This window comes from Triticum aestivum, chromosome 2D (genome assembly GCF_018294505.1).
Source record: "Triticum aestivum cultivar Chinese Spring chromosome 2D, IWGSC CS RefSeq v2.1, whole genome shotgun sequence".
Taxonomy (NCBI): domain Eukaryota; kingdom Viridiplantae; phylum Streptophyta; class Magnoliopsida; order Poales; family Poaceae; genus Triticum; species Triticum aestivum.
The window spans coordinates 580,027,703-580,054,606 of NC_057799.1; the positions used below are offsets into that span (position 1 = coordinate 580,027,703).

Sequence of the window (26,904 nt, forward strand, 5' to 3'; positions counted from 1 at the left end):
TTATGATTGACTAAATCAAGAGCCCTTTTTTATTTGACTCCAACTTGATATGATGTTGTAGGCCGCCTGGTGTCCCTACCCTTCCTAATCCCAGAACCTTTCAAAGAAAAGCGGCATGGCAGTTGCAGGTGGTTCCTGGCTCGATCAGATGACGGCGAAAGATTGATGATCGTTCGCACGTACCTGACGTGTTGTTTCGCGGAATACAATCACAGTCACTGCAAGGTCTTTGAGCAGGATCCCAGCTTCTCTGGGCCTTCAGGAATTTTTGACTGGAGGCTGGTAAGTAGCCTTGGTACACGCTCTCTGTTTGTCGGACTGAATTATCTGATTAACCAGGAGATAACCGACGGCAAGGATCATGATGGCAGCGCGGTTTCGTTCATCAGGCAAAACTGTGTGTACACAACGTACCATGCGTCTCTGCATGCACCATACCCTGATATGTGCCGCCACGCTCTGTAGCCCAAAGTAGGAGAGAGGGTCGCAAGTATCAGACTTCGACCTGCTGGCTGGAGTTTCCCCCGTCAGGCACCCATCTGGTTCAAGCCGCCAGCCAATCTCCACAGCTTAATAAATAGTAACGTCTAACTGAGCCAGTTAGTTAGATGCGTACACTTGGTGTAGTAGGATCTTTATTTAGTTTGATGCATACACTTGTTCTTTTTTGGTAGCCCTTTTGTAATGATGGCTGATGTTTGGTTTGGAAGAGAGAGCTGCGTCTTCACTCTTCTGGCCTACTTACTGCTTCTGTTGCACCCCCAGCCCTGGTTGCTGCTGCTGCTGTTTTCAATGTACAATCAGTAGTATATTTCGTCTGTTGGTTGAATAAATGTGTTGTTAGCACGACAAACACAATGTTTTGGAAGTCGTTGCACGGTTCGATCCTTTAGTGCCCCGTACCGTACACAGCGCATACAATTTTTCGTACGGAACACATTTTCCACTTGTTGATAACATGCAGCCCACTGATGAAGGCCCAATAGAGAAGCCCATAATTAACTGGAAGGGAGGCTCTCACATGAATCCGGCCCAGGTACATGCTCATGGTCCCCTAAACATAAATAAGTTAATAAATAAATAAATAAATAAATAAAGCTAAATGCTCATGCACCAGTTCTTTGGGAAAATAGGTAGCCCAGTATTTCTTTTTGAAGAATACCCAAGCTAGGCCTATTTGTTTTCTCCGAATTACTGGGCTGCAAATCTTTCAAGATGAGGGATGCATTCCGGCCTGGCTTAAGAGTATGGTCAATGTCTGTTAAAAGTAATATCAAAAGGGGTTGAAAATTCCAAAAAATTTATACCAAATGGGATATAAGTTTCTTTTTTTGTTTTTGTTCTTCATTGATATCTTATACGTATTTCATTGGATTTAACATGACATAGTACTAATTTATTTTTAAATTTGTTTTAGTATGGCTATTAATTTTTGGATTAAGAATATTTCGTTCCCCAGCAAAAATTTGCGATTTTTCAAAATTTCCCACATATTTAGTTAATTTTTTGACCCTGGTACTGACTAGAAAATGGCCAGCAATTCTAAAAATGGAAAACGGGCTGCAATAAATTCCATATAAATTAGAAAATGAGTAAAAATTATAAAAAATAATAGCAAATGGGCTGTACACGCCACAGATTTCGAGGCTGACTTGTTTACGCAAGGCTTTGTCAGTGAACACACGATTCTAGCAGCAGTGACTGTTGGATGTCCATCCAACAGCCGACGTGCTTCTTCAATCTCTGATCTTCCTGCTCCAGCCGCCTAAACTAGCGCCGGCGGGACTGCCTGCTCCCTCCTTATGTGGCCCGCTATGATGCCGCGCAGGCTTCCCCGGTCCACCCTACTCCCTCCGCTGGCCTGGCCGCACGCAATCAACTGCCTCCTTATTACGCGAAAAAAATGATTCCTCCCACTGACATCTGGGTCGCACCGGTTGGGAGGCTGACCTATGGGCCTACTAAGTTGACGCGTACGCAGGGCTTGTCAACTTAGTCAACAAACGATTCTAGCAGCAGTAACCGTTGGATTTGAATCGAACGGTCCTGATGCTTCTTCAATCGCTGCTCTTCTTGCACCAGCCGCCCAAACCAGCGCCGGGGAGACCGCCTGCTCCTGCCTCCAGTGGTCGGCTGTGCTGCCGTTGAGGCCTCATCGCCCCCTACTACTCCCACCGCTAGCCAGGCCCTGCGGCGACGGCAGCCTTACACCGCAGTCGAACCAGTGAACCCTCGTACTCCTCTCCGCGTGGGCATCCACTGCCGCGTCTTCCCCTGCTCCGCGTCGTCCCCTTCCTAGGCCTCGCTGTCGTCCACCGCCTTGGTGCTCTCGGCGCGGCGTGGTCAACATGGTCAACGACATTCCATAGGAAGAGTACTGTACGTGGAGAGGCTGACAGCTGGGTCCACGGCCACATCCCAGTTTTTTTATGATTTGCCAAGTAAGTCGCTTTGTCAGGCCTGTTGGGCTGCAAATCTTTCAAGACGAGGAGAGCTTTCATTCGGCTGGCCGAGAAAATGGCCCATCGGTAATGAGAAATGGGCTGTACATTTTTAAAACACATCAAACAGGCAATTAGTTTCAAATATCTTTTTTTCATTTCAAGATTTTAAATTACATTAATTTTTATGCGTGGAAAATTTGTTTGATTTTATATTGATATACATTTATTTTTAAAATCAGTTTGAATGTGAGTCGAAATTTCGGGATTAAAAACAGTTCGGACCGCACCGAAATATGCAAAATTTCATATAACTTTTTAACCGTGGCCACAATATGGCCTGTAATGCTAACAAAAAGAATATGGGCTCCAAAAAAAACCTTAATAATTAGCAAATGGGCTGTAAATTATTAGAAATAATGGCAGATGGGTTGTATGTTGTTTTCCACAGATTTAAGGCTTTCCTAAAAAAAGGTTGACGCACAAGCACTGACTGTTGGATGTCCATCCAACGGCCGTCGTGCTTCTTCAATCTCTGCTCTTCCTGCGCCAGCCGCTCAAAAAAGCGCCGGCGGGACTGCCTGCTCCCTCCTCCCCGCGGCCGGCTGTGCTACCGTGCAGGCCTCACCGCCCCACCGTACTCCCATCGCTGGCCTAGCCATCCCTCTACTCACCCACACCTGCTGTTATTCTCCGGCGATGGCAGAGGAACCAGTAAACCCTCGTACAGTCGTAACCCCCTCCGCGTGGGAAACAACTGCCGAGTCTTCGCTGCCTCCGTGTCGTTCCCTTTCTAGGCCTCGCCGTCGTCCACCGCCCTGGTGCTCTCGGCGCGGCCTGGTCAACGTGGTAAACGACCGACATGCATCTGAAGTGGACTGTACGTGGAGAGGCCGACAGCTGGGTCCACGGCCGCACGCAAGGAAATGCCTCCTTATTACGCGCAAAATAATGATTCCTCCACCTGACATTAGGGACCCACCGAAAGGGCCTCTGTATTTCGCGAAAAAAACGTTACCGCCGCTGACAGCTCGGACCCACCAGCTATATCTTCACACGCAAGGAAGTGCCTCCTTATTACGCACAAAAAAATGAATACTCCCCCTGTTAGCTGGGACCCAGTATAGTGGCAGGCTGACTTGTGGGCCTACTAAGTTGACGGGGACGGAGGGCTTCGTCAACTTAGTCAATATGCACGATTCTAGCTCCAGTGACCGTACGATGTCCATCCAATGGCCGTAGTGCTTCTTCAACCTCTGGTCTTCTTGCTCCAGACACCCAAAGCAGCGCCGGTCGTGCAGCATGCTCCTGCCTTCCGTGGCTGGCTGTGCTGCCGCGGAGGCCTCACCGCCCCCTACTATTCCCACCGCTGGCCAAGCCCTGCGGCGACGGCAGCCTCACACCGCAGCCGAACCAGTGAACCCTCGTACTCCTCTCCGCGCGGGCTTCCACTGCCGCGTCTTCCCCGGCTCCCCGTCGTCCCCTTCCTAGGCCTCGCCGTCGTCCACCGCCCTGGTGCTCTCGGCGCGGCGTGGTCAATGTGGTCAAGGAACGACTTCCATCGGACGTGGACTGTACGTGGAGAGGCTGACAGCTGGGTCCACGGCCGCAGCAAGGAAGTGCCTCCTTATTACGCGGAAAATAATTATTCCTCCACCTGACAGCTGGGACCCACCGGATGGGCCACTGTATTTCACGAGAAAAATGTTTCCCCCTGACTGCTGGGACCCACCAACTACATCTTCGCACGCAAGGAAGTGCCTGACAGTCGGGACCCACCTGGTCGAAGCGTACGTAGCGTTGTCATTCTGGTCGTGAACGTGTACGTACATATATACTGGTGGATGTAGAGGCGCGCACGTGTCGTAGTAGAGGCGCGTACGTGTCGTAGTAGAGGCACGCACGTAGCATGTACACATACGTACAGCGGCTAGGGTGCAAGAAAGAAAATACGGCCACGTATGTGTACATACGGGCGGGGTCTCGAACGCCTACTCGCGCATACGTACGGCCAGGGCTCGTGTACATGGCTGGGTCGGAACGGAGAAACAGCGCCGCGTCGTGTTCATGGGGAGCCAACCGGCTGGGTCGGAACGGAATGCGTCGTCGTGTTCATCGGGAGGGCTTGGACGGAACAGCCGATGGAAACGAGGCCTGGCGTACCGCAGAACGGAGGAAACGGCCTTGTGTTCGACCGGCCACGTTTGAAACGGGATCCTGTTCATCGGGAGGGGTCTGGCGTACTGCAAAACGGAGGAAACAGACCTCCTATGGTCGAAACGGGGGTCCTGTTGATCGGGAGGGGTGTGGCGTACCGCAAAACGGAGGAAACGGACTTGTGTTGGAGCGCTACGGTCGAAACGGGGGTCCTGTTCATCGGGAGGGGTGTGGCGTACCACAAAACGGGACTCCACGGGATACTGTTCATCTCCACCGTTGACCCCCTCCAGCCTCCACGGGCTACTGTTCATCCACTGTCGACCTCCTCGAGCCTCCACCTGCGACTGTTCATCCACGGGCTCCTCTTCATCCAGCCTCCACCACGCGCTACTCCACCGGCTACTATTCAACCAGCCCTCTCCACGGGCTCCTGTTCAACCACCCCTCCACGGGCTACTGTTCATCCAGCCCTCCACCCTCTACTGTTCATTCTGCCCTCCACGGGGTGGTCCTGTTCATCCTGCCCTCCACGGGGTCCTATTCATCCAGCCCCAACCGGCTCGATCGATCGGGGTCCTGTTCATCCAGAGGCAACACCACGGGGTCCTGTACATCCACCCCCACCAGGAACTGTTCATCCAAACCCCCCCAGCAACGCTCACTGTTCATCCAGAGGCAGCATCGATCGGCTTCAGTTAGCAGCAGTAGCGAAGGAATTGCTCGATTGGGGTCAGTTAACAGCCATCGACCGATCGCTCGGGTTCAGTAACGCGTAGCCTGCAGTGCAATCGCTCGGGTTCAGTTAGAGCCCAATGCCTTGCTCGGGTTCAGTTAGAGCCAACGCCTCGCACACACGCGCGTACGTGTATGAGAGAAACGCGCATTGCTCGGCCCCCGACCTCCCACCGTAACCGGGAACTCCCCGAAATTTTCCTCGCCCTCGCTTCTACCATGGTTTTTTCCATCATGGACGGCCCAAAGAATGTCATGCAGCTGCGTCTCCGGCCCGCCCAGGACGAAAAGCCCATTTTCTGTCATGATTTTTTGTCATAGAAGTAGGAGCCCACCACATCTATGATGATACCGGTTTTGTCACAATTATCGTCATAGAAGTGTCATATGTATGACAGAAAAAAATTCGTTCGGCCCAAAATGTCACGGATGTGTCTTTTTTTGTAGTGCATTAGGTGTTGGAACCCGTCGGTGTTCATGACTGCAACAATGGCTTCCCGCAATGACAATAAAAACTCCAAGCAGGCATTCTTGAGCCGCTCGCAGGAGTGCTGATTTGCTAGCGCCAATGTACTCATGATGGTGTCCTCGTCGATGCTTTTGCACAACCTCCCTTCAAACATCACCTTCAACCTGTCCAGCCCGTACCGGACCGCGGCGACTAGCAAATGCTGCAGTGTGGCTGCATCGTAATCACCGTCACTGCACGATTGCAGTGAATCCGTGTAGACGCAGTGAAGAAGCATCTCGAAGATGGCCGGCTCCATGTCAACAATCTCCATGCACGATGTGTTCTTATCCATCATCGTACCGAAGAGCTGAGTGTCGAAAACCGGGGACTGTGCGGCAAGCATGAACCTATGTGCGCTAAACTCCGTGCCGCCCACGAGGAGCGTGACGTCTGCGCCCTTCCCATCCTTGAGGGCGTGGTGGAGGCGTCCGGGCAGGTTCGGCAGAGGCTCCACAATAAGATTGCTCTTGCACTCCGAGGGTGGTTCTTTGATCATAGTGAGCACGCACCTTATCGTTAGGAGGTGAGGTGACGACGATTTCAGCTTCGATATCTCCATGAATTTTCCAATGCCCCAGGTATCATTTTCTTCCCCTGGAGAAAAGGTGGCCCCCCGATAACTGCGCAGTTGCTTGTACGTTGCCTTGATCGTCCAACATGCTTAAGGTGAAGCTTGTCATCACCATGTCCTTGACCGGGCTGAGATAACACAAGAAGGCTGACGCGTGGCCGGCAGCGTCCTTCCTGTCTCCGTTCGGGTAGAACCTTGTTGGGGCTGTACAGCAACAATGCGCTGCACAAATTCACTAACATGGCAAATATGCACACTACACAGCCCCCTCCACTTGTGATGAACTTTGAGGACAGCTTCAACCAACAAGTAAGCAGCGGAATAACACAAACAACATGCACATGTGACACATGATTTAACATGGAAAAACCTCCTCAACTTGTGGAGTAAAAAAACACGGCTGTGGACCGACCGGTCCACGCAACTTCACTATGAGAATGATGAGTACAAAGTCTGCTCTAGAACCTCTAGAGAGATTTACAACACACTCTCCACGTTGCCAACTGGCAACAGCAACAACAACCACAAGAAGCAAGATTTCAGCAAAGCAGAGTTTACACAGCTTTTGTAACAGTGTTTTGCAAAGTGCTCTTAAACCGCTGAACCAAACAGCACCAAATTTGGCAGACAAGTAGACACACAAGTTCTTGAGATCCCCTCAAAATTTTAGCTCAATCCGACATCGTTCGCCTACCCAAACTGTTCGTCTCCCAAAACTACTCTGTTCTGAAACTGCAGCAGTCAGAGCTGACAAAACCACTCTCAAATCTGATGCTCCACTGACCCAATCCTCAAACCAGCTAACCAGATCGAAGTACCCAAAGTAAGGAACGAGCTCACCAAGTTTGGGGTCGATCCAAGCACGTTTGAGCCTCGAACCACCAGCTTGAACATTGTCTAGTCAGATGCAGCAAATCTGGACAGAACCTCTGCTTCTTCTTCTTCCTCTCTCTCAGGTTGTGATTTCTCTTGTGTGTATTCTCTCACACTCTCACGAATGGTAGCCACCACCACCAGGGGTGGAGTGGTTAGGGTTTTCTCCTTGCTTCACTTCTCTTGGAAGCACTCTCAACCGTTGGATGCAGCAAAGATCAACGGCTGACATGTGTTGGACTTATGGGCTGATGTTGGGCTGCCAACACACCTCCATGTGGAGGGACTTAGGCCAACAAATTCCCCCTCCCTACATCATGGAGGGTCTCACTGCCTTCCGGCAGCCATGCCAGCGAGCCGGCGGCATACTTCAAGTTTCTTCCTTGTCACCACTTTAGTCAACATATCAGCCCCATTGTCATCGGTGTGAACCTTCTCAAGTTGCATTTTCTTGGAAAACAACACATCTCGAATCCAATGATAGCAGACTTCTATATGCTTAGACCTTGAATGAAATCTTGCATTCTTACTCAAGTGGATAGCACTTTGGTTGTCACAAAACAACACATACTTGTCTTGCTTAAAACCCAGCCCACAAGCCAACTATTTCAGCCACAATAGCTCTTGGCTCGCCTCTGTTACCGCAATGAATTCAACTTCAGTTGTATTCAGTGCCACACACTTCTGCAGCCTGCTTTGCCATGACACCGCTCCCCCTGCATAGGTAACCAAGTAACCTGAAGTAGAATCCCTTCTGTCAACATCTCCAGCCATGTTAGAATCTGAAAAAGCAATCAGCTTGGCTTCACCACCACCAAAGCAAAGTTTCAGATTTGTGCTACCCCGGAGATATCTCAAAATCCACTTCACGGCTTCCCAATGAGGTCTTCCTAGATTAGACATAAATCTGCTCACATCACTAACTGCATGAGCAATGTCAGGCCTTGTACACACCATAGCATACATCAAACTCCCAACCGCTGAAGCATAAGGAACATGACGCATTTCCTTTTTCTGCTCATCAGTGGTAGGACCTTGCTTTCTGCTCAACTTGAAATGGGCTGCTAGTGGACAACTCACAACTTTAGCATTTTCCATCCTGAACTTCTGAAGTACCTTCTCAATATACTTCTTGATGCGGAGCATCCCACAACTACCCGCACCAACACTCCATCACCACCGCAAGCACCAAGAGGGCTAATGACAAGAGCATGTGCACGCAACATCGAGAACGAGGTAAACTCCTTCCTATTTGAGTCTCGTTTGGATTCCCATGAGAATTGGGTTCTACCTCAATCGAAAACATTGTTCATTCTTAGGTATGAGGAAGTTGATCGTGAGAAGGAGAAGACGGAGACTCGAGCATCCATGGAGCAAGGGAGAGAAGAGAAGAACGAGAAGGTGGAAGAAGACCTGGAACGAGTGGTACTACCGCCTATAAGCGGTAGTACCGCTAAGACCATCCAAGCGGTACTACCGCCGAACGTCCGCTCTACTGCCGCTCAACCCGACAAACTCCTGTGCTCGAGCGACCCGGGTCCGGTACTACCGCCCAGTCCAAGCGGCACTACCGCTTACAAGCGGTACTACCGCCCGAGTTCCGGTACTACCGCTCTGCCTGTGAGCAGCCGCGGGCCTTTGGTCTTGTATCCCTCTCCCACTTACACCTTCGTGGCTTAGACTATAAATAGACCACCTCCACCTCCTTTCTAGGGTTAGCAACGTATTTTAGAACACCAAAGAGAGCTTTGCTCCTTGTATCCTCCTCCTCTTGGAGATCAAGACCCCTCTTTAGGAAGAATCCTTGGGATTATCAAGCCCTCCTCTTGGAGGAGATCAAGATCAAGACCTCACCTAGTGGGAAGAACTTACCTAGTGCTATTTTCCTTGAATTGTTCTTGTAATCTTGTGGTTCTCATGAATGCTACTCTAGTGGATGTGATATTTGGGTTTGTTTGAGTGATTTGTGTCTTGTGTTCTTGAGTGTTCTTCCCCTTTCCCCCTCCAAGTGTGAAAAGATCCCCTCTAGGGTTTCACCCTACAACATCTTGGTATCATGAGCAAGGTTGATTCACATCTTGGAGTCCCATCCCCCCATTTGCTAGCTTGATTTTGTTGTTTTTCGTCCAATTTCGAAAATCCCCACAAAAAATAGCCCCAAAAAAAATTTCTTGCAATTTGTTGGATCTTGTGAGATTTGGTTGTTTTGGTCCATGGATTTGATGTTTGGAAAGTGGATCTAGCCCCTCCCCATCAATCCCCACCCTTCCTCCACGAATTTCGTCAAATTTTGCCACCGAGATCATCCTTTTCCGCCCCAAAACCGCGCCCCGATTCAATCTACAAATTTTCCCGACACCAGCGGTACTACCGCTTAGCACCTCCAAGCGGTACTACCGCCCTTCCGAGCGGCACTACCGCCCCTCCCAGCTCCAGATTTTGCGAAAAAAAACCCGACACGAGCGGTACTACTGCCCTTCCAAGCGGTACTACCGCCCCTCCCAGTTTCAGCGTTCCGAGTTTCACCGTTTTGGCCATAACTAATTCATCCGGAGTCCGTTTTTGACGTTCTTTAGCTCGTTTTGAAGCTATTGACATCCCCCTTCCCACAAAAATACCACCACCATCAGTTGACTCCATCAAAGTTTCCAAAATTTGGAAAGTTTGCCTAGGCCCTCCACCATATCATCCGCATAGCCACCACCGACCACCGCAACCTAACCCATTTTGTTCCATATAGCACTTGAGGTTGTTTGAGTTGTGATTCGAGTCTCCTAAGGTGTTTCGGCTACTTAGGGACGTTCGACATCGACATCATCGCCTCGGAGTCATCTTCACCGCTAACCGTAAGAAAGGACGGTAACCTTGACGACACTCACCTTTGCTTTTGCATTGATAGCCCGAGCCTTTTGCGTTGCTTACCCATCGAGATTAGCGAGTTGAGAATTGCCGGGCCACGCTCTTATGCACCGTAGTGATCGTGTTATCATCTTAGTGCCATAAGTCTCTCCCGTGCATATCTTACATACTTGTCTCATATCATACTTGGCTCGAGCATCAAGCATAGTGGGAAAAAAAGAGAAAGAAAGAAAAGCTTTTAAGCAAAAGAGGAGACACAAAGAGTTCATAAGCAATAGCATTGAGCCATTTTGCATATCATCTTGGTCACCACATACATAGCATAGTTGGGATTGAAGACGACACGTTTCTCTCATAGGTGGGTGCACAAGCGTATCTTACCCAATTGAGCAATCGAGCTAGCGTCTCTCTAGCATTCGCACAACAAGAGCATTTTCAGTGGTCACACATTTTGAGCTCACCCTTGGTTGTGCGGATCCCATCTATCTTCCGTGTGTGTGTTCCTAGTGATACTCTTGGCTTTGATCTATTTGCTTTACTTGCACTTTTGTGAACCTTCTCAACCTTTTCAATATCTTGACTAACAATTTGCTTGAAATTTTTGCCTCCATCCCAACCGAGCTCCTCCATAAGCCTTTTACTTGTAGGTGTGAGAAACAAACCCGGTTCCAATTCTACTATTGTGGCATTACATTGAGTGACACTTGTTACATCCTCAATCCTCGAAAAGGTAACTTCGGTATTGTTCTCTCATTTTCCTACTCACCCCACTTGGTTATGATGGATAGGCCAAGTTCGTCGGCGAACCCGCTTTTTGTGGAGCGAGATGGTGATCACGACTACGTCACTAAGGGCCACTTCTTCACCGCGCAACGAGCGCTCCATCAAGAAAGTGAAGCCTTGGGTGAACGCCTTGACCGACTTGCCGCCGACGTTCGTCAAGCGGAAGCAAGGAACCACGACTACATCGACGACAAGTTCTCTACACAAATGGAAGAGCTCCGCAACATGATCGTGCGACGCCCGTCTTCCTCGTCTACTTCAACAAGACGACGCCACTCAAGCCACCGCTCAAGTCGACACTCTTCGGACTACTCATCTTATGATACAAGTCCTCCCGAGCTCGAGCCCCTCGACGTGATGCTCCCCAAGATCGCCATTCTCAAGAAAATCCATTCCATGGCAATGGCTTACAAGACCGAGTTCGAGCACGTGAAAGGGCGCGAGAACAAGCGCAACTACCAAGGGAGCAAGAGCAAATGCCTACACAAGTGCCACGGCAACAACCTCAAGACGAAGATGCCATCTATCAAGAACAAGAGGAACAAGCGCGCCTACACCAAGAGGAGCAAGATGCCGAAGCACTTCAACAACAACAACTACGGCTAGAAGTTCAAGCTCAAGCGGCCCTAGATGCACTCTGAGATTCCACACGTGCCGTTGCCCAACGCGGTCGGGAAGCACGCGAGCAAGATGAAGCTCTTCGTCGGGAGATACAAGAAGAAGCCGTGCATCGCAAAGAACTACAAGAAAGGCGCAACCAAGCGCATATCCCTTGTCCTCCTCCACGCCAAGAACGACATCAAGAGAATCAAGTGCTTCAAGACCCTCCTCCACGCCAAGAGCGGCATCTCGAGGAACGAGCATTTGAGGACCTTCCTCCACGGCAAGAGCGACATCAAAACCGCTACTTCGATGAAGAACTCCGCTACGGCAAGCTTAAGTTCACCATGCCCAAGTTCTCCGGAAGCAATGATCCCGAAGAGTATCTCTCATGGGCCTTGAAGGTGGACAAGATATTCCGTCTTCACAACTACGACGAGGAAAAGAAGATTGCCATGGCCTCCCTCGAGTTTCAAGACTACGTCCTCATTTGGTGGGAACAAGTGATCGAGCGACGACATACAAGAGGCGAACCACCAATCACAACTTGGACGGAAATGAACGATGTCATGAGAGCTCGATTCGTGCCTACACACTACACCCGTAATCTCTTCAAGAAGTTGCAACTCCTCAAACAAGGCACGAAGACGGTGCAAGAATACTACCAAGAAATGGAGATTGCCATGATACAAGCCAATGTCAAGGAAGACGACGAGCAAACAATGGCACGCTTCTTGAACGGCCTCAACCACCCAATCAAGCGGATTGCCGACTTCCAACCATACTCAAACCTTCTCGAGCTAGTTCATCAAGCGACCAAGGCCGAGCGACAAGTCCAAGATGACTTCAAATATGCCAAGTACTCGTCCAAGACCTACGGCTCCTACTCTCAAGCTCCCGCGACTTCGGCACCTCCTTCCTCAACTAGAGCATCACCAACTACCGGCGACAAGTCAAGTTCCAAACAAGCTACGCCCTCCTCGACTCGTCCTCCGGCAAGCACCTACAAATCCAAGACTCCTTCCTCTTCGGCGCCACCAAACGACATCGTCAAGACAAGTTCATTCAAGTGCTTCACATGTGGTGGCCGAGGTCACAAATCCTTCGAATGCACCAACAAGCGAACAATGATCTTCAACGATGATGGCACATATGACTCGATGAGCGACAAAGAAATGGAAGCCATTGAGCACGTGGCCATGCACCGGCGCGTGAACGAAGATGAAGACGATCAAGTGTTTTGTGACAACGATTCAAGTCCCTCTCTCGTGGTCTCCAAGGTCTTGACGCTCCAACACCATCAAGAGGAAGACCAACGGTGCCACATCTTCCACACAAAGGCCGATGTCAACGGACGTTCCGTGAAGGTCATCATCGACGGAGGAAGTTGTCACAACTTGGCAAGTGAAGAGCTATGTTCCAAGCTCCAATTGGTCAAGAAGAAGCACCCTCGTCCCTACAAGGTGCAATGGCTAAGCGACTCTGGCACTATCCAAGTGGAACATACGGTGCAAGTTTCTTTCAAGATCGGCGCCTACGAGGACACCTTGGAGTGCGATGTAGTTCCTATGTCGGTGTTCCACCTTCTCTTGGGATGACCTTGGCAATTCGATTGCGGAGTCCTCCACAACGGAAGAACCAACCACTATAGCTTCAAGATGGAAGGCAAGGAATATGTGCTTCGACCAATGTCACCAAGCCAAGTGCTCGCCGATAAGCAAGCATCCACCCATCGTGGAGATCCTAGTGAGAGAGTGAACCACCAAAAAGAAAGTGAGAGCCACAAGCCAAAATTGAGCGCCTCTTCGCCAAGAGAGAAAAACTTAGTCCTCCTCGCCACAAAAAGAGAGATGAGAGAAGTGTGTGAGAACCCATCGAGTCTCATCCACTTTGTCCTCCTATGCAAAGATGAGGTGGCTAAAACTAACACTCCTAATCCTCTTCCTCTAGTGTTTTCTAATTTGTTGCAGGAATTCGAGGATGTCTTTCCCGATGAGCTACCTCCCGGTCTCCCTCCTCTATGTGGCATTGAACATAGGATCGACCTCATCCCCGGGGCGCCACTCCCGAACAAGGCTCCCTACCGCGTCAACCCGGAAGAAACTAAGGAGATCCAACGGCAAGTACAAGGCTGCCTACAAGATGACGATAGCGAGTGGTATCCCTCAAGAGGAGTACCATCACTAGGGCGCAATTGGAGATGGAGCTCCATGGGTGTAGCGGCAGTGTGTGTATCAGTAAGACCTGAGCGTGAGATCAAATCCTGAGTATAGCGATGCTGAGAGAGATAGTAACCATCATTAGTTTGATCAACCTCAATTCCCAGAAAATAACTGAGAGAAAATCAATCTGACATCTTGAATTGCTCACTCAACTTTTTCTTCACAAAAGCAATGTACTTCTGATCATCTCCAGTGATCAACATATCATCAACATAGAGAAGAAGCAAGGTACGACCGCGGTCAGATGTATGAGTGAAAAGTGCAGGGTCACTCATCGACAACGGCCATGTACTTGAAAGCTTAAGCCCTTGTGTCGTTCCAGTTATACTTGTACCCAAGCAAGATGGTAGTTTTCGCATGTGCTCCGATTGTAGACCCATCAATGCTATCACCGTTTGTTATAGGCATCCCATACCTAGACTTGACAATATGCTAGATGAACTTAGCGGTGCTACTATTTTCTCAAAAATTGATCCTAAAAGTGGCTACTATCAAATCCGCATACAAGAAGGTGATGAATGGAAAACCGCTTTCAAAACTAAATTTGGCTTGTACGAGTGGTTGGTTATGCCTATGGGTTTATCGGAAGCTCCCGGTACTTTCATGTGTCTTATGCATTTTGTGCTTCGTCCTTACATTGGAGTGTTTGTTGTGGTCTACTTCGACAACATACTTGTTTTTAGCAAATCCATCAAAGATCATATAAAGCATGTTCGGGCTGTTTTGCAAACTCTTCGCAAAGAACGTCTTTATGCGAACATGAAAAAGTGCACTTTTGGAGTTGACAAGCTTGTTTTCTTGGGTTTCGTTGTTTCCTCAAAGGGTGTTCATGTTGATGAGTCTAAAATTGAAGCAATTAAAACTTGGCCACAACCCACTAATTTGCAACAAGTGCGTAGTTTTCTTGGCCTTGCGGGTTTCTATCGTCGATTTGTGAAAGATTTTAGCTCTATTGCCGCACCTTTGCATGCCTTGAGTAAGAAAAATGCACCCTTTGTTTGGGGACCCTTCCAATCAACCGCTTTTGATGAGCTCAAATCCTTGCTTACTCATGCTTCGATTCTTGCTTGCCTAACTTTGACAAAACTTTTGAAGTCCATTGTGATGCTAGTGGTAATGGAATTGGCGGAGTTTTGATGCAAGAAAAGCGAGCTATTGCATATTTTAGTGAAAAACTCTCCGGCGCTCAACTTAACTACCCCATCTATGATAAAGAATTGTATGCTTTAGTGTGTGTGTGTTGCATACTTGGGAACATTATCTTAGACCGCATGAGTTTGTCATACATACCGATCATGAAACACTTAAGTACCTTAAAGTTCAAACCAAGTTGAATAAACGACATGCTAAATGGAGTGAATTTATTGAATCTTTCCCCTATGTGATCAAGTACATTAAGGGCAAAGAGAATGTCGTGGCGGATGCCCTTTCACGCAAATGCATGTTACTTACTCAACTTGAATTGAATGTTGTTGGATTTGATCATATCAAAGATTTATATGAGCATGATGTGACTTTTGCTACTCCTTATGCTAAGTGTGTGACGCATACTTCTTGGGAAAGATATTATATCAAAGACGGTTATCTTATGAGAGCTAACAAACTATGCATTCCCGAGTCTTCTCTTCGTTTGTTACTTTTGCAAGAGGCTCATGGAGGTGGACTCATGGGACACTTTGGCCGCGACAAGACTTATGCCACGCTCTCCAAGAACTATTTTTGGCCCAAGATGTGTCGCGATGTCGCCCGTTTCACCAACCGGTGCTCCACATGTTGCAAAGCTAAGTCACAATCTCAATCCCGTGGTTTACATATGCCTTTACCTATTCCACATCAACCTTGGGAAGATATTAGCATGGATTTTGTGCTTGGATTACCTAGGACTCAAAATGGCAAGGACTCCATATTTGTTGTTGTGGACCGATTCTCTAAAATGGCTCATTTTATCCCATGCAATAAGATAGACGATGCTTCACATGTTGCCAATCTCTTTTGTAGGGAAATCTTGAGATTGCACGGTGTGCCAAAGACAATTGTGTCAGATCGAGACGTCAAGTTCTTAAGCTACTTTTGGAAGACGCTATGCGCCAAGCTCGGAATCAAGCTACTCTTCTCCACGGCGTACCACCCACAAACCGATGGCCAAATGGAAGTAAGAAATCGAACGCTTGCAACTCTCCTGCGCGTGTTGATAAAGAAGAACATCAAGGAGTGGGAGGAGTGCCTACCCATTGCCGAGTACGCCTACAACCGCGCAAGACACTCTACAACCGGCAAGTCCCCCTTCGAGGTTGTCTACGGCTTCAACCCATTGTCACCGTTGGACATCCTTCCTCTACCGCTTCAAGAACGAGCAAACTTGGACGCACGTGCAAGAGCCACCTACCTCAAGAAGATGCATGAAGAAACACGTTCCACGATCGAGCGCCAAGTACAACGACTCGCCTCCAAGCTCAACCTCAACAAGTCTCCGATGGTGTTCCAACCGGGTGATCAAGTATGGATACATCTCCGCAAGGACCGTTTCCCCAAGGAATGCAAGTCCAAGCTACTCCCGGGAGCTGACGGACCATTCAAGGTGCTAGCACGCTACAACGACAACGCCTACAAGGTCGACATCCCACATGACAAGTACAACGTAAGTGACATCTTCAACGTCAAAGACTTGGCCAAGTACCATGGTGATGAAGAGAACGATCCGTGGGCGGATCTCTCCCAAGGGGGGGGGGAGATGATGCGGAGCATCCCTCAACTACCCGCACTGTCACTCCATCACCACCGCAAGCACCAAGAGGGCCAATGACAAGAGCACGTGCACGCAACATCGAGAACGAGGTGAACTCCTTCCTATTTGAGTCTCGTTTGGATTCCCGCGAGAATTGGGTTCTACCTCAATCGGAAACATTTTTCATTCTTAGGTACAAGGAAGTTGATCGTGAGAAGGAGAAGACGGAGACTCGAGCATCCATGGAGCAAGGGAGAGAAGAGAAGAACGAGAAGGTGGAAGAAGACCTGGAACGAGTGGTACTACCGCCTATAAGCAATACTACCGCTAAGACCATCCAAGCGGCACTACCACTGAACGTCCGCTCTACTGCCGCTCAGCCCGACAAACTCCTGTGCTCGAGCGACCCGGGTCCGGTACTACCGCCCAGTCCAAGCGGCACTACCGCTTATAAGCGGTACTACCGCCCGAGTTCCGGTACTACCGCTCTGCCTCTGCGTAGCCGTGGGCCTTTGGCCTTGTATCCCTCTCCCACTTACCCCTTCGTGGCTTAGACTATAAATAGACCACCTCCACCTCCTTTCTAGGGTTAGCAAAGTATTTTAGAACACCAAAGAGAGCTTTGCTCCTTGTATCCTCCTCCTCTTGGAGATCAAGACCCCTCTTTGGGAAGAATCCTTGGGATTATCAAGCCCTCCTCTTGGAGGACATCAAGATCAAGACCTCACCTAGTGGGAAGAACTTACCTAGTGCTATTTTCCTTGAATTGTTCTTGTAATCTTGTGGATCTCATGTATGCTACTCTAGTGGATGTGATATTTGGGTTTGTTTGAGTGATTTGTGTCTTGTGTTCTTGAGTGTTCTTCCTCTTTCCCCCCTCCAAGTGTGAAAAGATCCCCTCTAGGGTTTCACCCTACAACACTTCTCTTGAGACAAGTACAACTTGTTGCAATTTCTGTCTCGCTCAATTCTCATTCCGAGAATGTTCTTTGCTGGACCTAAGTCTTTCATAGCAAAACATTTGCTCAACTCCTTCTTCAACTTAGCAATCCTAGAGACATTCTTGCCAACAATCAGGATATCATCAACATAGAGCAATAATATGATGAAATCATCACCTGAGAACCTCTGAATAAACACACAATGGTCTGAGCTACACTTCTTGTAGCCTTGCTCCCCCATGACAGTTTCAAACTTCATGTACCATTGTCTTGGTGCTTGTTTCAGGCCATAGAGACTTTTCTTCAGCTTGCACACATAGTCTTCTTTACCTTTCACAATAAACCCCTCAGGTTGCTCCATGTATATTTCTTCCTCCAACTCACCATGAAGGAATGCAGTCTTCACATCCATTTGCTCAACCTCCAAGTTAAGACTTGCTGCCATGCCAAGGGTTACTCTTATGGATGTCATCTTCACAACCGGAGAAAAGATCTCATCATAGTCAATGCCTTTTCTCTGGCCGAATCCTTTTATAACTAGACTGGCCTTGTACCTTGGATGTGATGTGTGCTCTTCTTGCTTGATTCTGTAGACCCACTTGTTCTTCAAAATTTTCTTGCCCTTGGGCAACTTCACCAACTCATAAGTATGATTCTTATGCAAGGAATCCATCTCTTCTTGCATAGCACTTTTCCACTCCTTGTGCTCATCTTCTATTGCATCTGCAAAGCATTCAGGTTCTGAACCGTCAGATAATAACACCACGTATTGATCTGAGGGATACCTGCTGGAAGGAATTCGACCCCTGTTGAATCTTCTGACTGGAGCAGCTGGTAGACTTTCTGGTGCTGGTGCTTCCTGCTGATCCGAATCATCAACTTCAGCATCATACTCTTGATGCTGCTGGGGAGCATCTTCTTCTTCACCTGCACCACCATGTACATCATCTTGTACATCTTCTGCGTCTACTTCAACTTGCACAGGAGCTGGAGCTGCAGGAACTGGGTCAGAATCAATCATGTCTTGCTGCTGCTGAGGAGGAACCTGCCCTTTTGTCTTCATAATATCCTCAATTGTTTGGTCTTCAACAAACACAACAGCACGACTTCTCACAACTTTCCTTGCTACAGGGTCAAACAGCTTGTAGCCAAACTCATCACCACCATAGCCAAGAAAGATACATTGTCGTGTCTTCGAATCAAGCTTTGACCTTTCATCTTGAGAAATATGAACAAAGGCCTTGCACCCAAAAACCTTCAGGTGGTCATATGAGACGTCCTTGTCACACCAGACCCTATTAGGAACATCTCCCTGCAAAGGATAACTTGGTGAGAGATTAATAAGATAAACTGCAGTCATCAAAGCCTCACCCCAAAAGTGTTTACGTAGCTTTGCACTTGACAACAAGCATCTAACTCTCTCCACAATTGTCCTGTTCATCCTCTCAGCAAGACCATTCAGCTGTGGTGTCTTCGAGGGAGTAAATTGATGCCTAATACATTGCTCCTTGCAATATGCATCAAATGGCCCAATGTAATCTCCTCCATTATCAGTGTGTATGCACTTGATCTTCTTCTCAGTTTCTCTCTCAACTGAGGCTTGAAATTGCTTGAATACACCTAGTACTTGATCTTTGGTTCTCAAAGTGAAGGCCCGAACTTTCTTGGAAAAGTCATCAATAAAGGTCACAAAGTACTTAGCACCACCAAGAGATCTTACCGACATTTTGCAAACATCGGAATATATCAAGTCCAGCTTCTCAGGCTTCTTGTGAGGAGGTAGAGTTTTGAAGGAAACTCGGTGTTGCTTCCCTGCTAGACAATCTGAGCATTTCTTGATGTGAACTCCTTTCACACCCTTCAACAATTTTTTCTTCACTAGCACTGTCATCCCCTTCTCACTCATGTGCCGAAGTCTCTTGTGCCATAGAGCACAATGATCATCCTTCTCTAGTGCATTGACAGAAGCACTAAAGAGCTTAGCATGAACATGATACAACACTGAGACCATTTTACCTCTTGCAACAATCATGTTGCCTTTGGTGAGCTTGTACTGCCCTTTTCCAAAACTGCTCAAGTAATCATCTCCATCAAGCAAACCAACTGAGATAATATTGAGACGAAGTGCCTCAACATGCCTCACGGATTTGAGGACTAACCTTGTACCATTTGCGGTCTCCAAATGCACATCTCCTTTTCCAATGATGGCTGCTCTATCATTGTTTCCCATCTTCACAACACCAAAATCACCTTATATATAGTTAGTGAAGAGCTCTCTGCAAGATGTAGCATGAATAGTAGCACCGCTGTCCGGTATCCAAATCATCTCGTCACCATCCACAAGGTTGACGGTTTCATCAGAAACAACAGTGATCTTCTCCTCAACAGTGGAACCAAATCTGCCCTCATTTTCTTCATGCATAACAAGCATGATGTCCTCTTCTACTGCAGTAACTCGGTTGCCCTCTATGTCACTATCACTGTCAACTAGCTTCTGATCTTGCTTCTTCGTTTTCTTTTTGTCTTTCTTCCACTTGTCACATTGCCACTTAATGTGGCCCTTCTGATGGCAGTGATGGCACTCATAATCAGCATACTTACTTTTAGATTTGCTCCTACCTCTTTCTGCCCCTTTACCTGGACCTCTACTCTTGCTTCTCACCCTGGACTGAGTGACCAACACCTCTAAATGTGAGGAAGAACTAGCTTCAGCCACCTTTCTGGACTCTTCATTTAGTACCCTGGTTTTCACAAGATTCCAAGTGACAACTCCATTAGGTGTTGAATTGCAAACCGTGACCTTAAAGGTCTCCCAGCTGTCCGGTAATGAGCCTAGCAGCAGCAAAGCTGTCACTTCCTCTTCAAATGTTATTCGCATTGAAGAAAGCTGATTTATAATGCATTGAAATGTATTCACATGATCTGCAATTAGAATGCCCTCTTTGTACCTCAAGCACATCAATTGTTTGATCAAGAACATCTTGTTTTTACCTTCTTTTCGGGCAAATAACTCTTCCAATTTCTGCCATAAGGTGCGTGCATGTGTCTCATCAATGATATGGTTCAAAACATTGTCATCGACCCATTGCCGAATAAACCCACAAGCTTGGCGATGAAGTACCTTCCACTGACCTTCGTCAATGCCCTCCGGCATCTCAGTGGAGAACACTGGCTTCCAGTATTCTTTCACATACTCCCTCCATTCCCTTATACAAGGCCACAAACTCATATTATAGGTACTAAGATAAAATTTAATGACTGCTTTGCAAGTCAACTTTTCTTTTCGTTAAGCGAGATCATTAATACACCATAAGCATGCAACGAATGAATGGAAAGGAAGTGGCTGAGTGTCATTATGACTACATGCATGTAAGAGCATCTCCAGCCGTTGAGCCCCCCAGGAGGCATTTTTTCGCCGCCTGGGGGGCTGCCGGCGAATTTTTTTCACTAGGGACGAGAAAATGTCCACTCGTTGCCCCCCACACACTTATCCACTCGTCACCGCAGGGCAGGCCGCCTTCGGCTTGCCTGCCGCTCGCCGCCTCCGCCCTCGGTCCTCCTACTCGCCGCCCTCGCCACGGCGCTGCTCGCCGCCACGGACAACAGCGTGGACTCCATCCCCTTCGCCGGAGACCAGGCGCTCCGCCCTGGGCTGCGGCAGGAGCAGGGCCAGCACGGCCTACCGGGCGTGTCGAGCAACTCGACCAGCCATGGCTTCTGGACCTGGCGCATGGCGCCCGTCCCACCAGCGCTTGAGCGGGCCGCCCGCGTACTCGGCGGCGAGCGACGGCGCCGACCGGGTCCGCCGGAACGCCCACTCGGCGGACGCGGCGGAGATGGGCTGGATCTTGCGAGGGTGGTGGCCATGGCGCCCAAGCGAGGAGGAAGGAGATGGTTCGCGAGCCCTGCCCCGGCCATGCGCGCTGTGTGGAAGGAAAGGGAGAGGAGAGGAGAAAGAAAATAAAGAAAGGGGAGGAGAGAGGAGAGAGAGAGAGGGGAGAGAGAGGGGCTGACGAGTGGCCCTGTGCATGCAAAAGTCATCTGCCAGCGTCCCAGCTGCCCCCCGGGGGGCTGGGTTTGGGGTGGTAGCGCCGGCCGTAAATCTTGTGAAATCCGGCGAAAAACATGTCTCTGGGGCCCGAGTGGGGCGTTTTTTGCCCGCCGGCGTCCAAAAAGTGCCTTGGGGAGGCTTCCTGGGGGGCCGGCTGGAGATGCTCTAAGTATTAAAAAGTTGCTAGTACAACGAAAAATCATTAATTTTTGCATCGATTACTATTGGTGGCCTTGTATTGATGCAAAATGTATTTTTGATTGTGGCCTTCTATAAGGGAATGGAGGGAGTACAACAAGTCCTCCACCTTGCCCTTCCATGCTTGATAATTTGTACCATTCAAAGATATCATCCTGCTGGTATTCACTTCCATCTTTCACCACAAGAAATTCAGCAATTTGTACAAGCAAACCAAGGCTCTGATACCACTTTGCTGGGGCTGGACAACAATAATACTCTGCACAAATTCACCGACACGACAAATATGCACACTACACAGCCCCCTCCACTTGTGATGAACTTTAAGGACAGCTTCAACCAACAAGTAGCAGCGGAATAACACAAACAACATGCACATGTGACACAGAATTTAACGTGGAAAAACCTCCTCAACTTAAGGAATAAAAAAACACGGCTGTGGACCGACCGGTCCACGCAACTTCACTATGAGAATGATGAGTACAAAGTCTGCTCTAGAACCTCCAGAGAGATTTACAACACACTCTCCACGTTGCCAACCGGCAATAGCAACAATAACCACAAGAAGCAAGATTTCAGCAAAGCAGAGTTTACACGGCTTCTGTACCCTTCAGTGTTTTGCAAACTGCTCTTAAACCACTGAACCAAACAACACCAAATTTGGCAGATAAGTAGACACACGAGTTCTTGCGATCCCCACAAAATTTCAGCTCAATCCGACATCGTTTGCCTACCCAAACTGTTCGTCTCAAAACTACTCTGTTCTGAAACTGCAGCAGTCAGAGCTGACAAAACCACTCTCAAATCTGATGCTCCACTGACCTAATCTTCAAACCAGCTAACCAGATTGAAGTACTCAAAGTAAGGAACGAGCTCACCAAGTTTGGGTTCGATCCAAGCACGTTTGAGCCTCTAACCACCAGCTTGAACACTGTCTAGTCAGATACAGCAAATCTGGACAGAACCTCTGCTTCTTCTTCTTCCTCTCTCTCAAGTTGTGACCACCAGCAGAGATGGAGTAACTAGGATTTTCTCCTTGCTTCACTTCTCTTGAAAGCACTCTCAACCGTTGACGAAAATTAACGGCTGACATGTGTTGGACTTATGGGCTAATGTTGGGCTGCCAACACACCTCTATGTGGAGGGACTTAGCCCAACAAACCTGACGTTCCAGTCGTAGCCGCCGACAGTGAACGTGCTCGAGCTAATGTACGTTCCGACGCCCATGCCCTCGAGCAGCGGGTAGTTGGTCACCTCGAAATCGTGTGTCGCGCCCTCCGTGACGCACCTCGACGACGTCCGGATGCCTTCGCCGTGATCAACTGCGGCGGCCGCGTTGTGAGCCATGGCGAACGAGGCTAGGTGTTCCCGGCCAGTATCGAATCGATCGAAGATCTCTCCTCCGCCAGTCACGGGATGTTACCTGGTGTTCCTTGTCTGATATATATCATTGGGATTCATGTATGATCCCAGCTAGGTGTGCCGTAGCCTTCTCCAATTGCGTTCCCGGCGCACCTAGCTGTCCGACTTCTACTCCAGTTAGTACTACCATCGCCTCCTTGGGTACGTACGCCCTTGCTGTTGCGCTCCGACTTGGGCACCTTCTCCGAGTTTTAGCTTCCATGTACGTTTGCTGCATGATTTTTCATGGTTTCTCGACGGACTGAAGCCACTGAAGGGATCTACTTATATTTATCAAAGTGCAGCTTCGGCGTAGAGAAGCAAACACCGATCAGTGGAACGGCGGATGAGTTTGTGTTTACTTGAAATACACTTCGGCGAGCTTCTTCAGGGTCTGGGTCACGCTCGTGAACGGGTCGAACGCGACCGACGACTTGAGCTTCAGGTCCGGGAACTGGTTCGTCAGGGCCTGGTCCATCCCGGGCATGGACATCATCTCCGCAAGCTGGTCCGAGGACACCTCGCAGTCCTGCGGCGTGTCCTTGATCTTGCTCGGGTCGTAGCCGAAGCCGGCGGCGTATGACTTGTACTTCTCGATGAACTCCGGTCCAGGGTTTGGTGTTCTTGAGTATATCTGGTTCAGTGTCAGACATATTATTTTCAGATCACGAGTGCATCAGATAGTTAGGTGACTTCAGCAACACAAAGTACTAAACTCTAGAATCTACATTAAGATGGCTATATGTTCCCGAGATGGTCAGACATGAGTAGTTTATAGCACGAAGAAATTCAGTTCCCCACCTGAATAAAGCTGGTGTCCTTTGCTCCAGACACGACGGCGTAATTGTCGTAGTCAGTCGCGAGGACATCATAGGGTAGCTTGGGTATGAAGGGGAGTGTCGGGAAGCGCAGAAAGCACTTGCTGCTGATCATCTCCTCCCTCTCAAGATCAGTCTCGGCACCAGCCATGTCTTCTTGAGACAGGCATTGCACCTTCCCCCGGATGCCGGTGATGTATCCGTCAGGTGAACCATGGACACAGAATGTCTCCACCTTGATTGCGCCCGCCTTCTCATCAAATGTATACACTCCCTGCAGCACCAGCAACTCTCCAATCATACAATGCAAACAGCTTGCTTACAATAATCCAGTTTGATAGTGAGATGCCATTATATTTTTCAGACATAATACATACTACTATTCTGTATTCCTCAACAACAACAAAAAATTCAGATTGTTCAGTATGAGGCTGCTGTCATTGCAGTACCTGAGTACAATGGCAGTCCTCTTGCCCCTGACCAGCGAACCCGCCTTTGCGCGATGCCACCTCGAACCACCTGCCGGAGTAGCGAACCGGATCGAAGTTCTTGGCGGTCATGCCCTTGGTCATCATCATCATCGCATCATCGGAAGGGGCGTCGAATTTGAGAGGGACGGCGCCTTTGTCGATGGCGGCCACCACCGCAACCTGGCACAAGCTGGGCCGGGCAAAGGTGTCTGCAGGAACAGCCTGGTCAACAAGAAGAGCGCATCGATACCATGTCGCGGGTCTCAACTGGCAACCTTACTAACTATCTCTGTTTTTTTTTCCTGACTCTGAATAGCGGTTTTCTTGCTGAAATGGACAGTTTGGCAATGGCAAAGCAGATTTGCTCTCCGAGTTGTCTTTCTGAACTAGCTTAACTGGATCTGATGATAAGTTGGTATACGCAGGTAGTACCTGACTAGGTGGAGAGATGAAGAGGAGAGACGCAGCAAGACAAGAGAGGACATGCTTGGATATCCCACTGTTCCTGACCGGCGCTCTCTCTTCCGCGGAGCATCTGAAATTCATGCGCGCGGCAGGGCCACATTTTCTCCTGCCAAGAAGCAGCATCGTATAGGAAGCATACAGGTTTGTTAGGAACCGAAATCCGCGACCAATCCGAGGGCTGTTAAAACTTTTCTATGTGTGTATCATTTGCTGAATGTGAAATTCGTAGTATCATGTACAGACTACAGAATGCAGCAACACCAATCCAAAATCCAAAAAGCAGCACACATTGCAGCGACCGCAACCCCGCCCTGATCTGGTCGCGGCGGATCCATTCATCCAGCAGTTAAAGCGAAGAAGCTAAGCGAAAGGAGCTCGCGCTGCTGCTACTGGTGGCCGGCGGTAGTACCTGGACGGGCGGGCAGGGCGCGAGGCCGGGAACGGGAAGGAGGGGGAACCCAGAAGCGGCAGGAGGGCCATGGCTCCGGGCGTCGGCGTCGGCGTCGGGTTGTCGACGGAGGGGGACGTTTTGTTGGGGTTCCTGGCTTCGCGGTGGATTTCCTTTTTCCAACCATCCCATGATGTGGGCAGGTGGCGTTGGCAGCTTTGCTCGGGGAAGACGGACGGTGGACGGACGGTACGGGTCCGCCGGGGGAGCGTCGTCATCCGGTGCCGCCCAATCGGCAGCCCCCACGTCCGCTCCAACGCCGGGCCCTCTCCGTGTGTGTATCGAGCTCAGTAAGTGGCCCATCGAGTTAGCTGGACTCGCTACGTAGCTCCAACGTGTCTCAGTTCTTTTTCCCTTTTTGTCTAAAAAAAAGTTCTTTTTCCCTTTTCTCGAAAAAAAGTTCTTTTTCCCAGGGTAGGCATACCATATAGCTTCGTAGAGGGCAGAATTGCACCCTAAAAAACAACCGAATCAATAACTCCCGAACGCCTGTATTTTAGGATTTGGGACCCAACTTTCTATGGACCATTGGATCAAATCACGAATCTTGAAGCATGTCTGACCAGGCACGTCATTGTTTTTTCGTTCGGAAAAGCAGCAGGTCGTCCCGAACGTCTCGTCCCTCTACAGCCGCACTACTCCTCACCCCACCCACCCCACTCACAAGCAAACCACCCACCGCTTTCCCCTCCATGGACGCGCACCGGCCCCGGCGACGTGCCTCCAGACCACCCCTGGCAATGCGGCCCGCACCCCAGCACGGCGACGCGCCTCCAGATCCCGCCTCCCCCGCATCAAGCCCAGCGCCGGCACAGGGGGCGGCGGCCGCAGTGCTCGGTGAGGCAGACCTGCACCAGGGGATGGCGGGCGTGGTGTTCGGCGAGGCAGGCCCAGGGCTGGGGGAGATGGAGGAGGGAGAGAGGAATGGAAGGGGGAGGAGAAAAGGCACCGCGCGAGGCTCCACCGGCGTACCCCGCTGGATCCTGCTCCTCCGCATCAAGCCCAGCGCCGGCACAGGGGGCGGCGGCCGCGGTGCTCAGTGAGGCGGACCTGCACCGGGGCCGGCGGGCGTGGTGTTCGGCGAGGAGGGCCCAAAGCTGGGGGAGATGGAGGAGGGAGAGAGGAATGGAGGGGGAGGAGAAGAAGCGCCACGCGAGGCTCCACCGGCGTCCCCCGCCGTGTCGCCCCATGTCTTCTGTCGCTTTCATCTCCGGCAAGGCGAGCTCAGGGGAGGCGAGGCAGACCTGGACAGGGAGCACCGCTGACTGGGTGACGGCGCTCCACTCAAAGGCTCGGAAGTGCTGCGCCAGAGACAGGGCTTCGGCCACGACGCCCGTGCTCGCCTCCTGGACATCGCCATGGCACTTAAGATGTTCAAAAACATGGCAAACTTGCCATTGCAAATTTAACTATGTGCAAAAACATGGCAAACTTCTTTTAATTAGGTTTGTTCAAAAACATGGCAAACATGGAAAACTTCTTTAATTAACATGTTCAAAAACATGCAAACTTGCCATGGCAAATTTATAGATGTTCAAAAACATGTCACTTGCCATGGCAACTTAAGATAAAACACGGCAAACTTGCCATGTCATTTTAAAATGCTCAAAACCATTTGCAAACTTGCCACGACAA

General features: G+C 49.4%; 2 protein-coding genes across 2 annotated transcripts in view; both read right to left on the reverse strand.

Moving 5' to 3' along the window:
* LOC123055968 (BTB/POZ and MATH domain-containing protein 2) overlaps positions 1-23,109 on the reverse strand; it is a 50,732-nt gene extending 27,623 nt beyond the window's left edge. Inside the window, exons 1-3 of the mRNA XM_044479758.1 lie at positions 22,830-23,109; positions 6,461-6,609; positions 5,799-6,276 (exon numbers count right to left, since the gene is read on the reverse strand). Coding sequence (XP_044335693.1) covers positions 5,799-6,276; positions 6,461-6,609; positions 22,830-23,014 — 812 coding nt within the window. The 5' untranslated portion in view covers positions 23,015-23,109. The remainder of the gene's footprint in view (positions 1-5,798; positions 6,277-6,460; positions 6,610-22,829) is intronic.
* Positions 23,110-23,340: 231 nt separating this feature from the next.
* Positions 23,341-25,502, reverse strand: LOC123054660 (chloroplastic lipocalin). Its single transcript, XM_044478470.1, has 5 exons — positions 25,231-25,502; positions 24,789-24,927; positions 24,336-24,578; positions 23,870-24,160; positions 23,341-23,702 (listed from the first exon to the last, which is right to left on the reverse strand). The coding sequence occupies exons 1-5, from the start codon at positions 25,485-25,487 to the stop codon at positions 23,427-23,429; spliced, it is 1,206 nt and encodes a 401-aa protein (XP_044334405.1). The 5' UTR covers positions 25,488-25,502; the 3' UTR covers positions 23,341-23,426.
* Between the last annotated feature and the right edge of the window lie 1,402 nt (positions 25,503-26,904).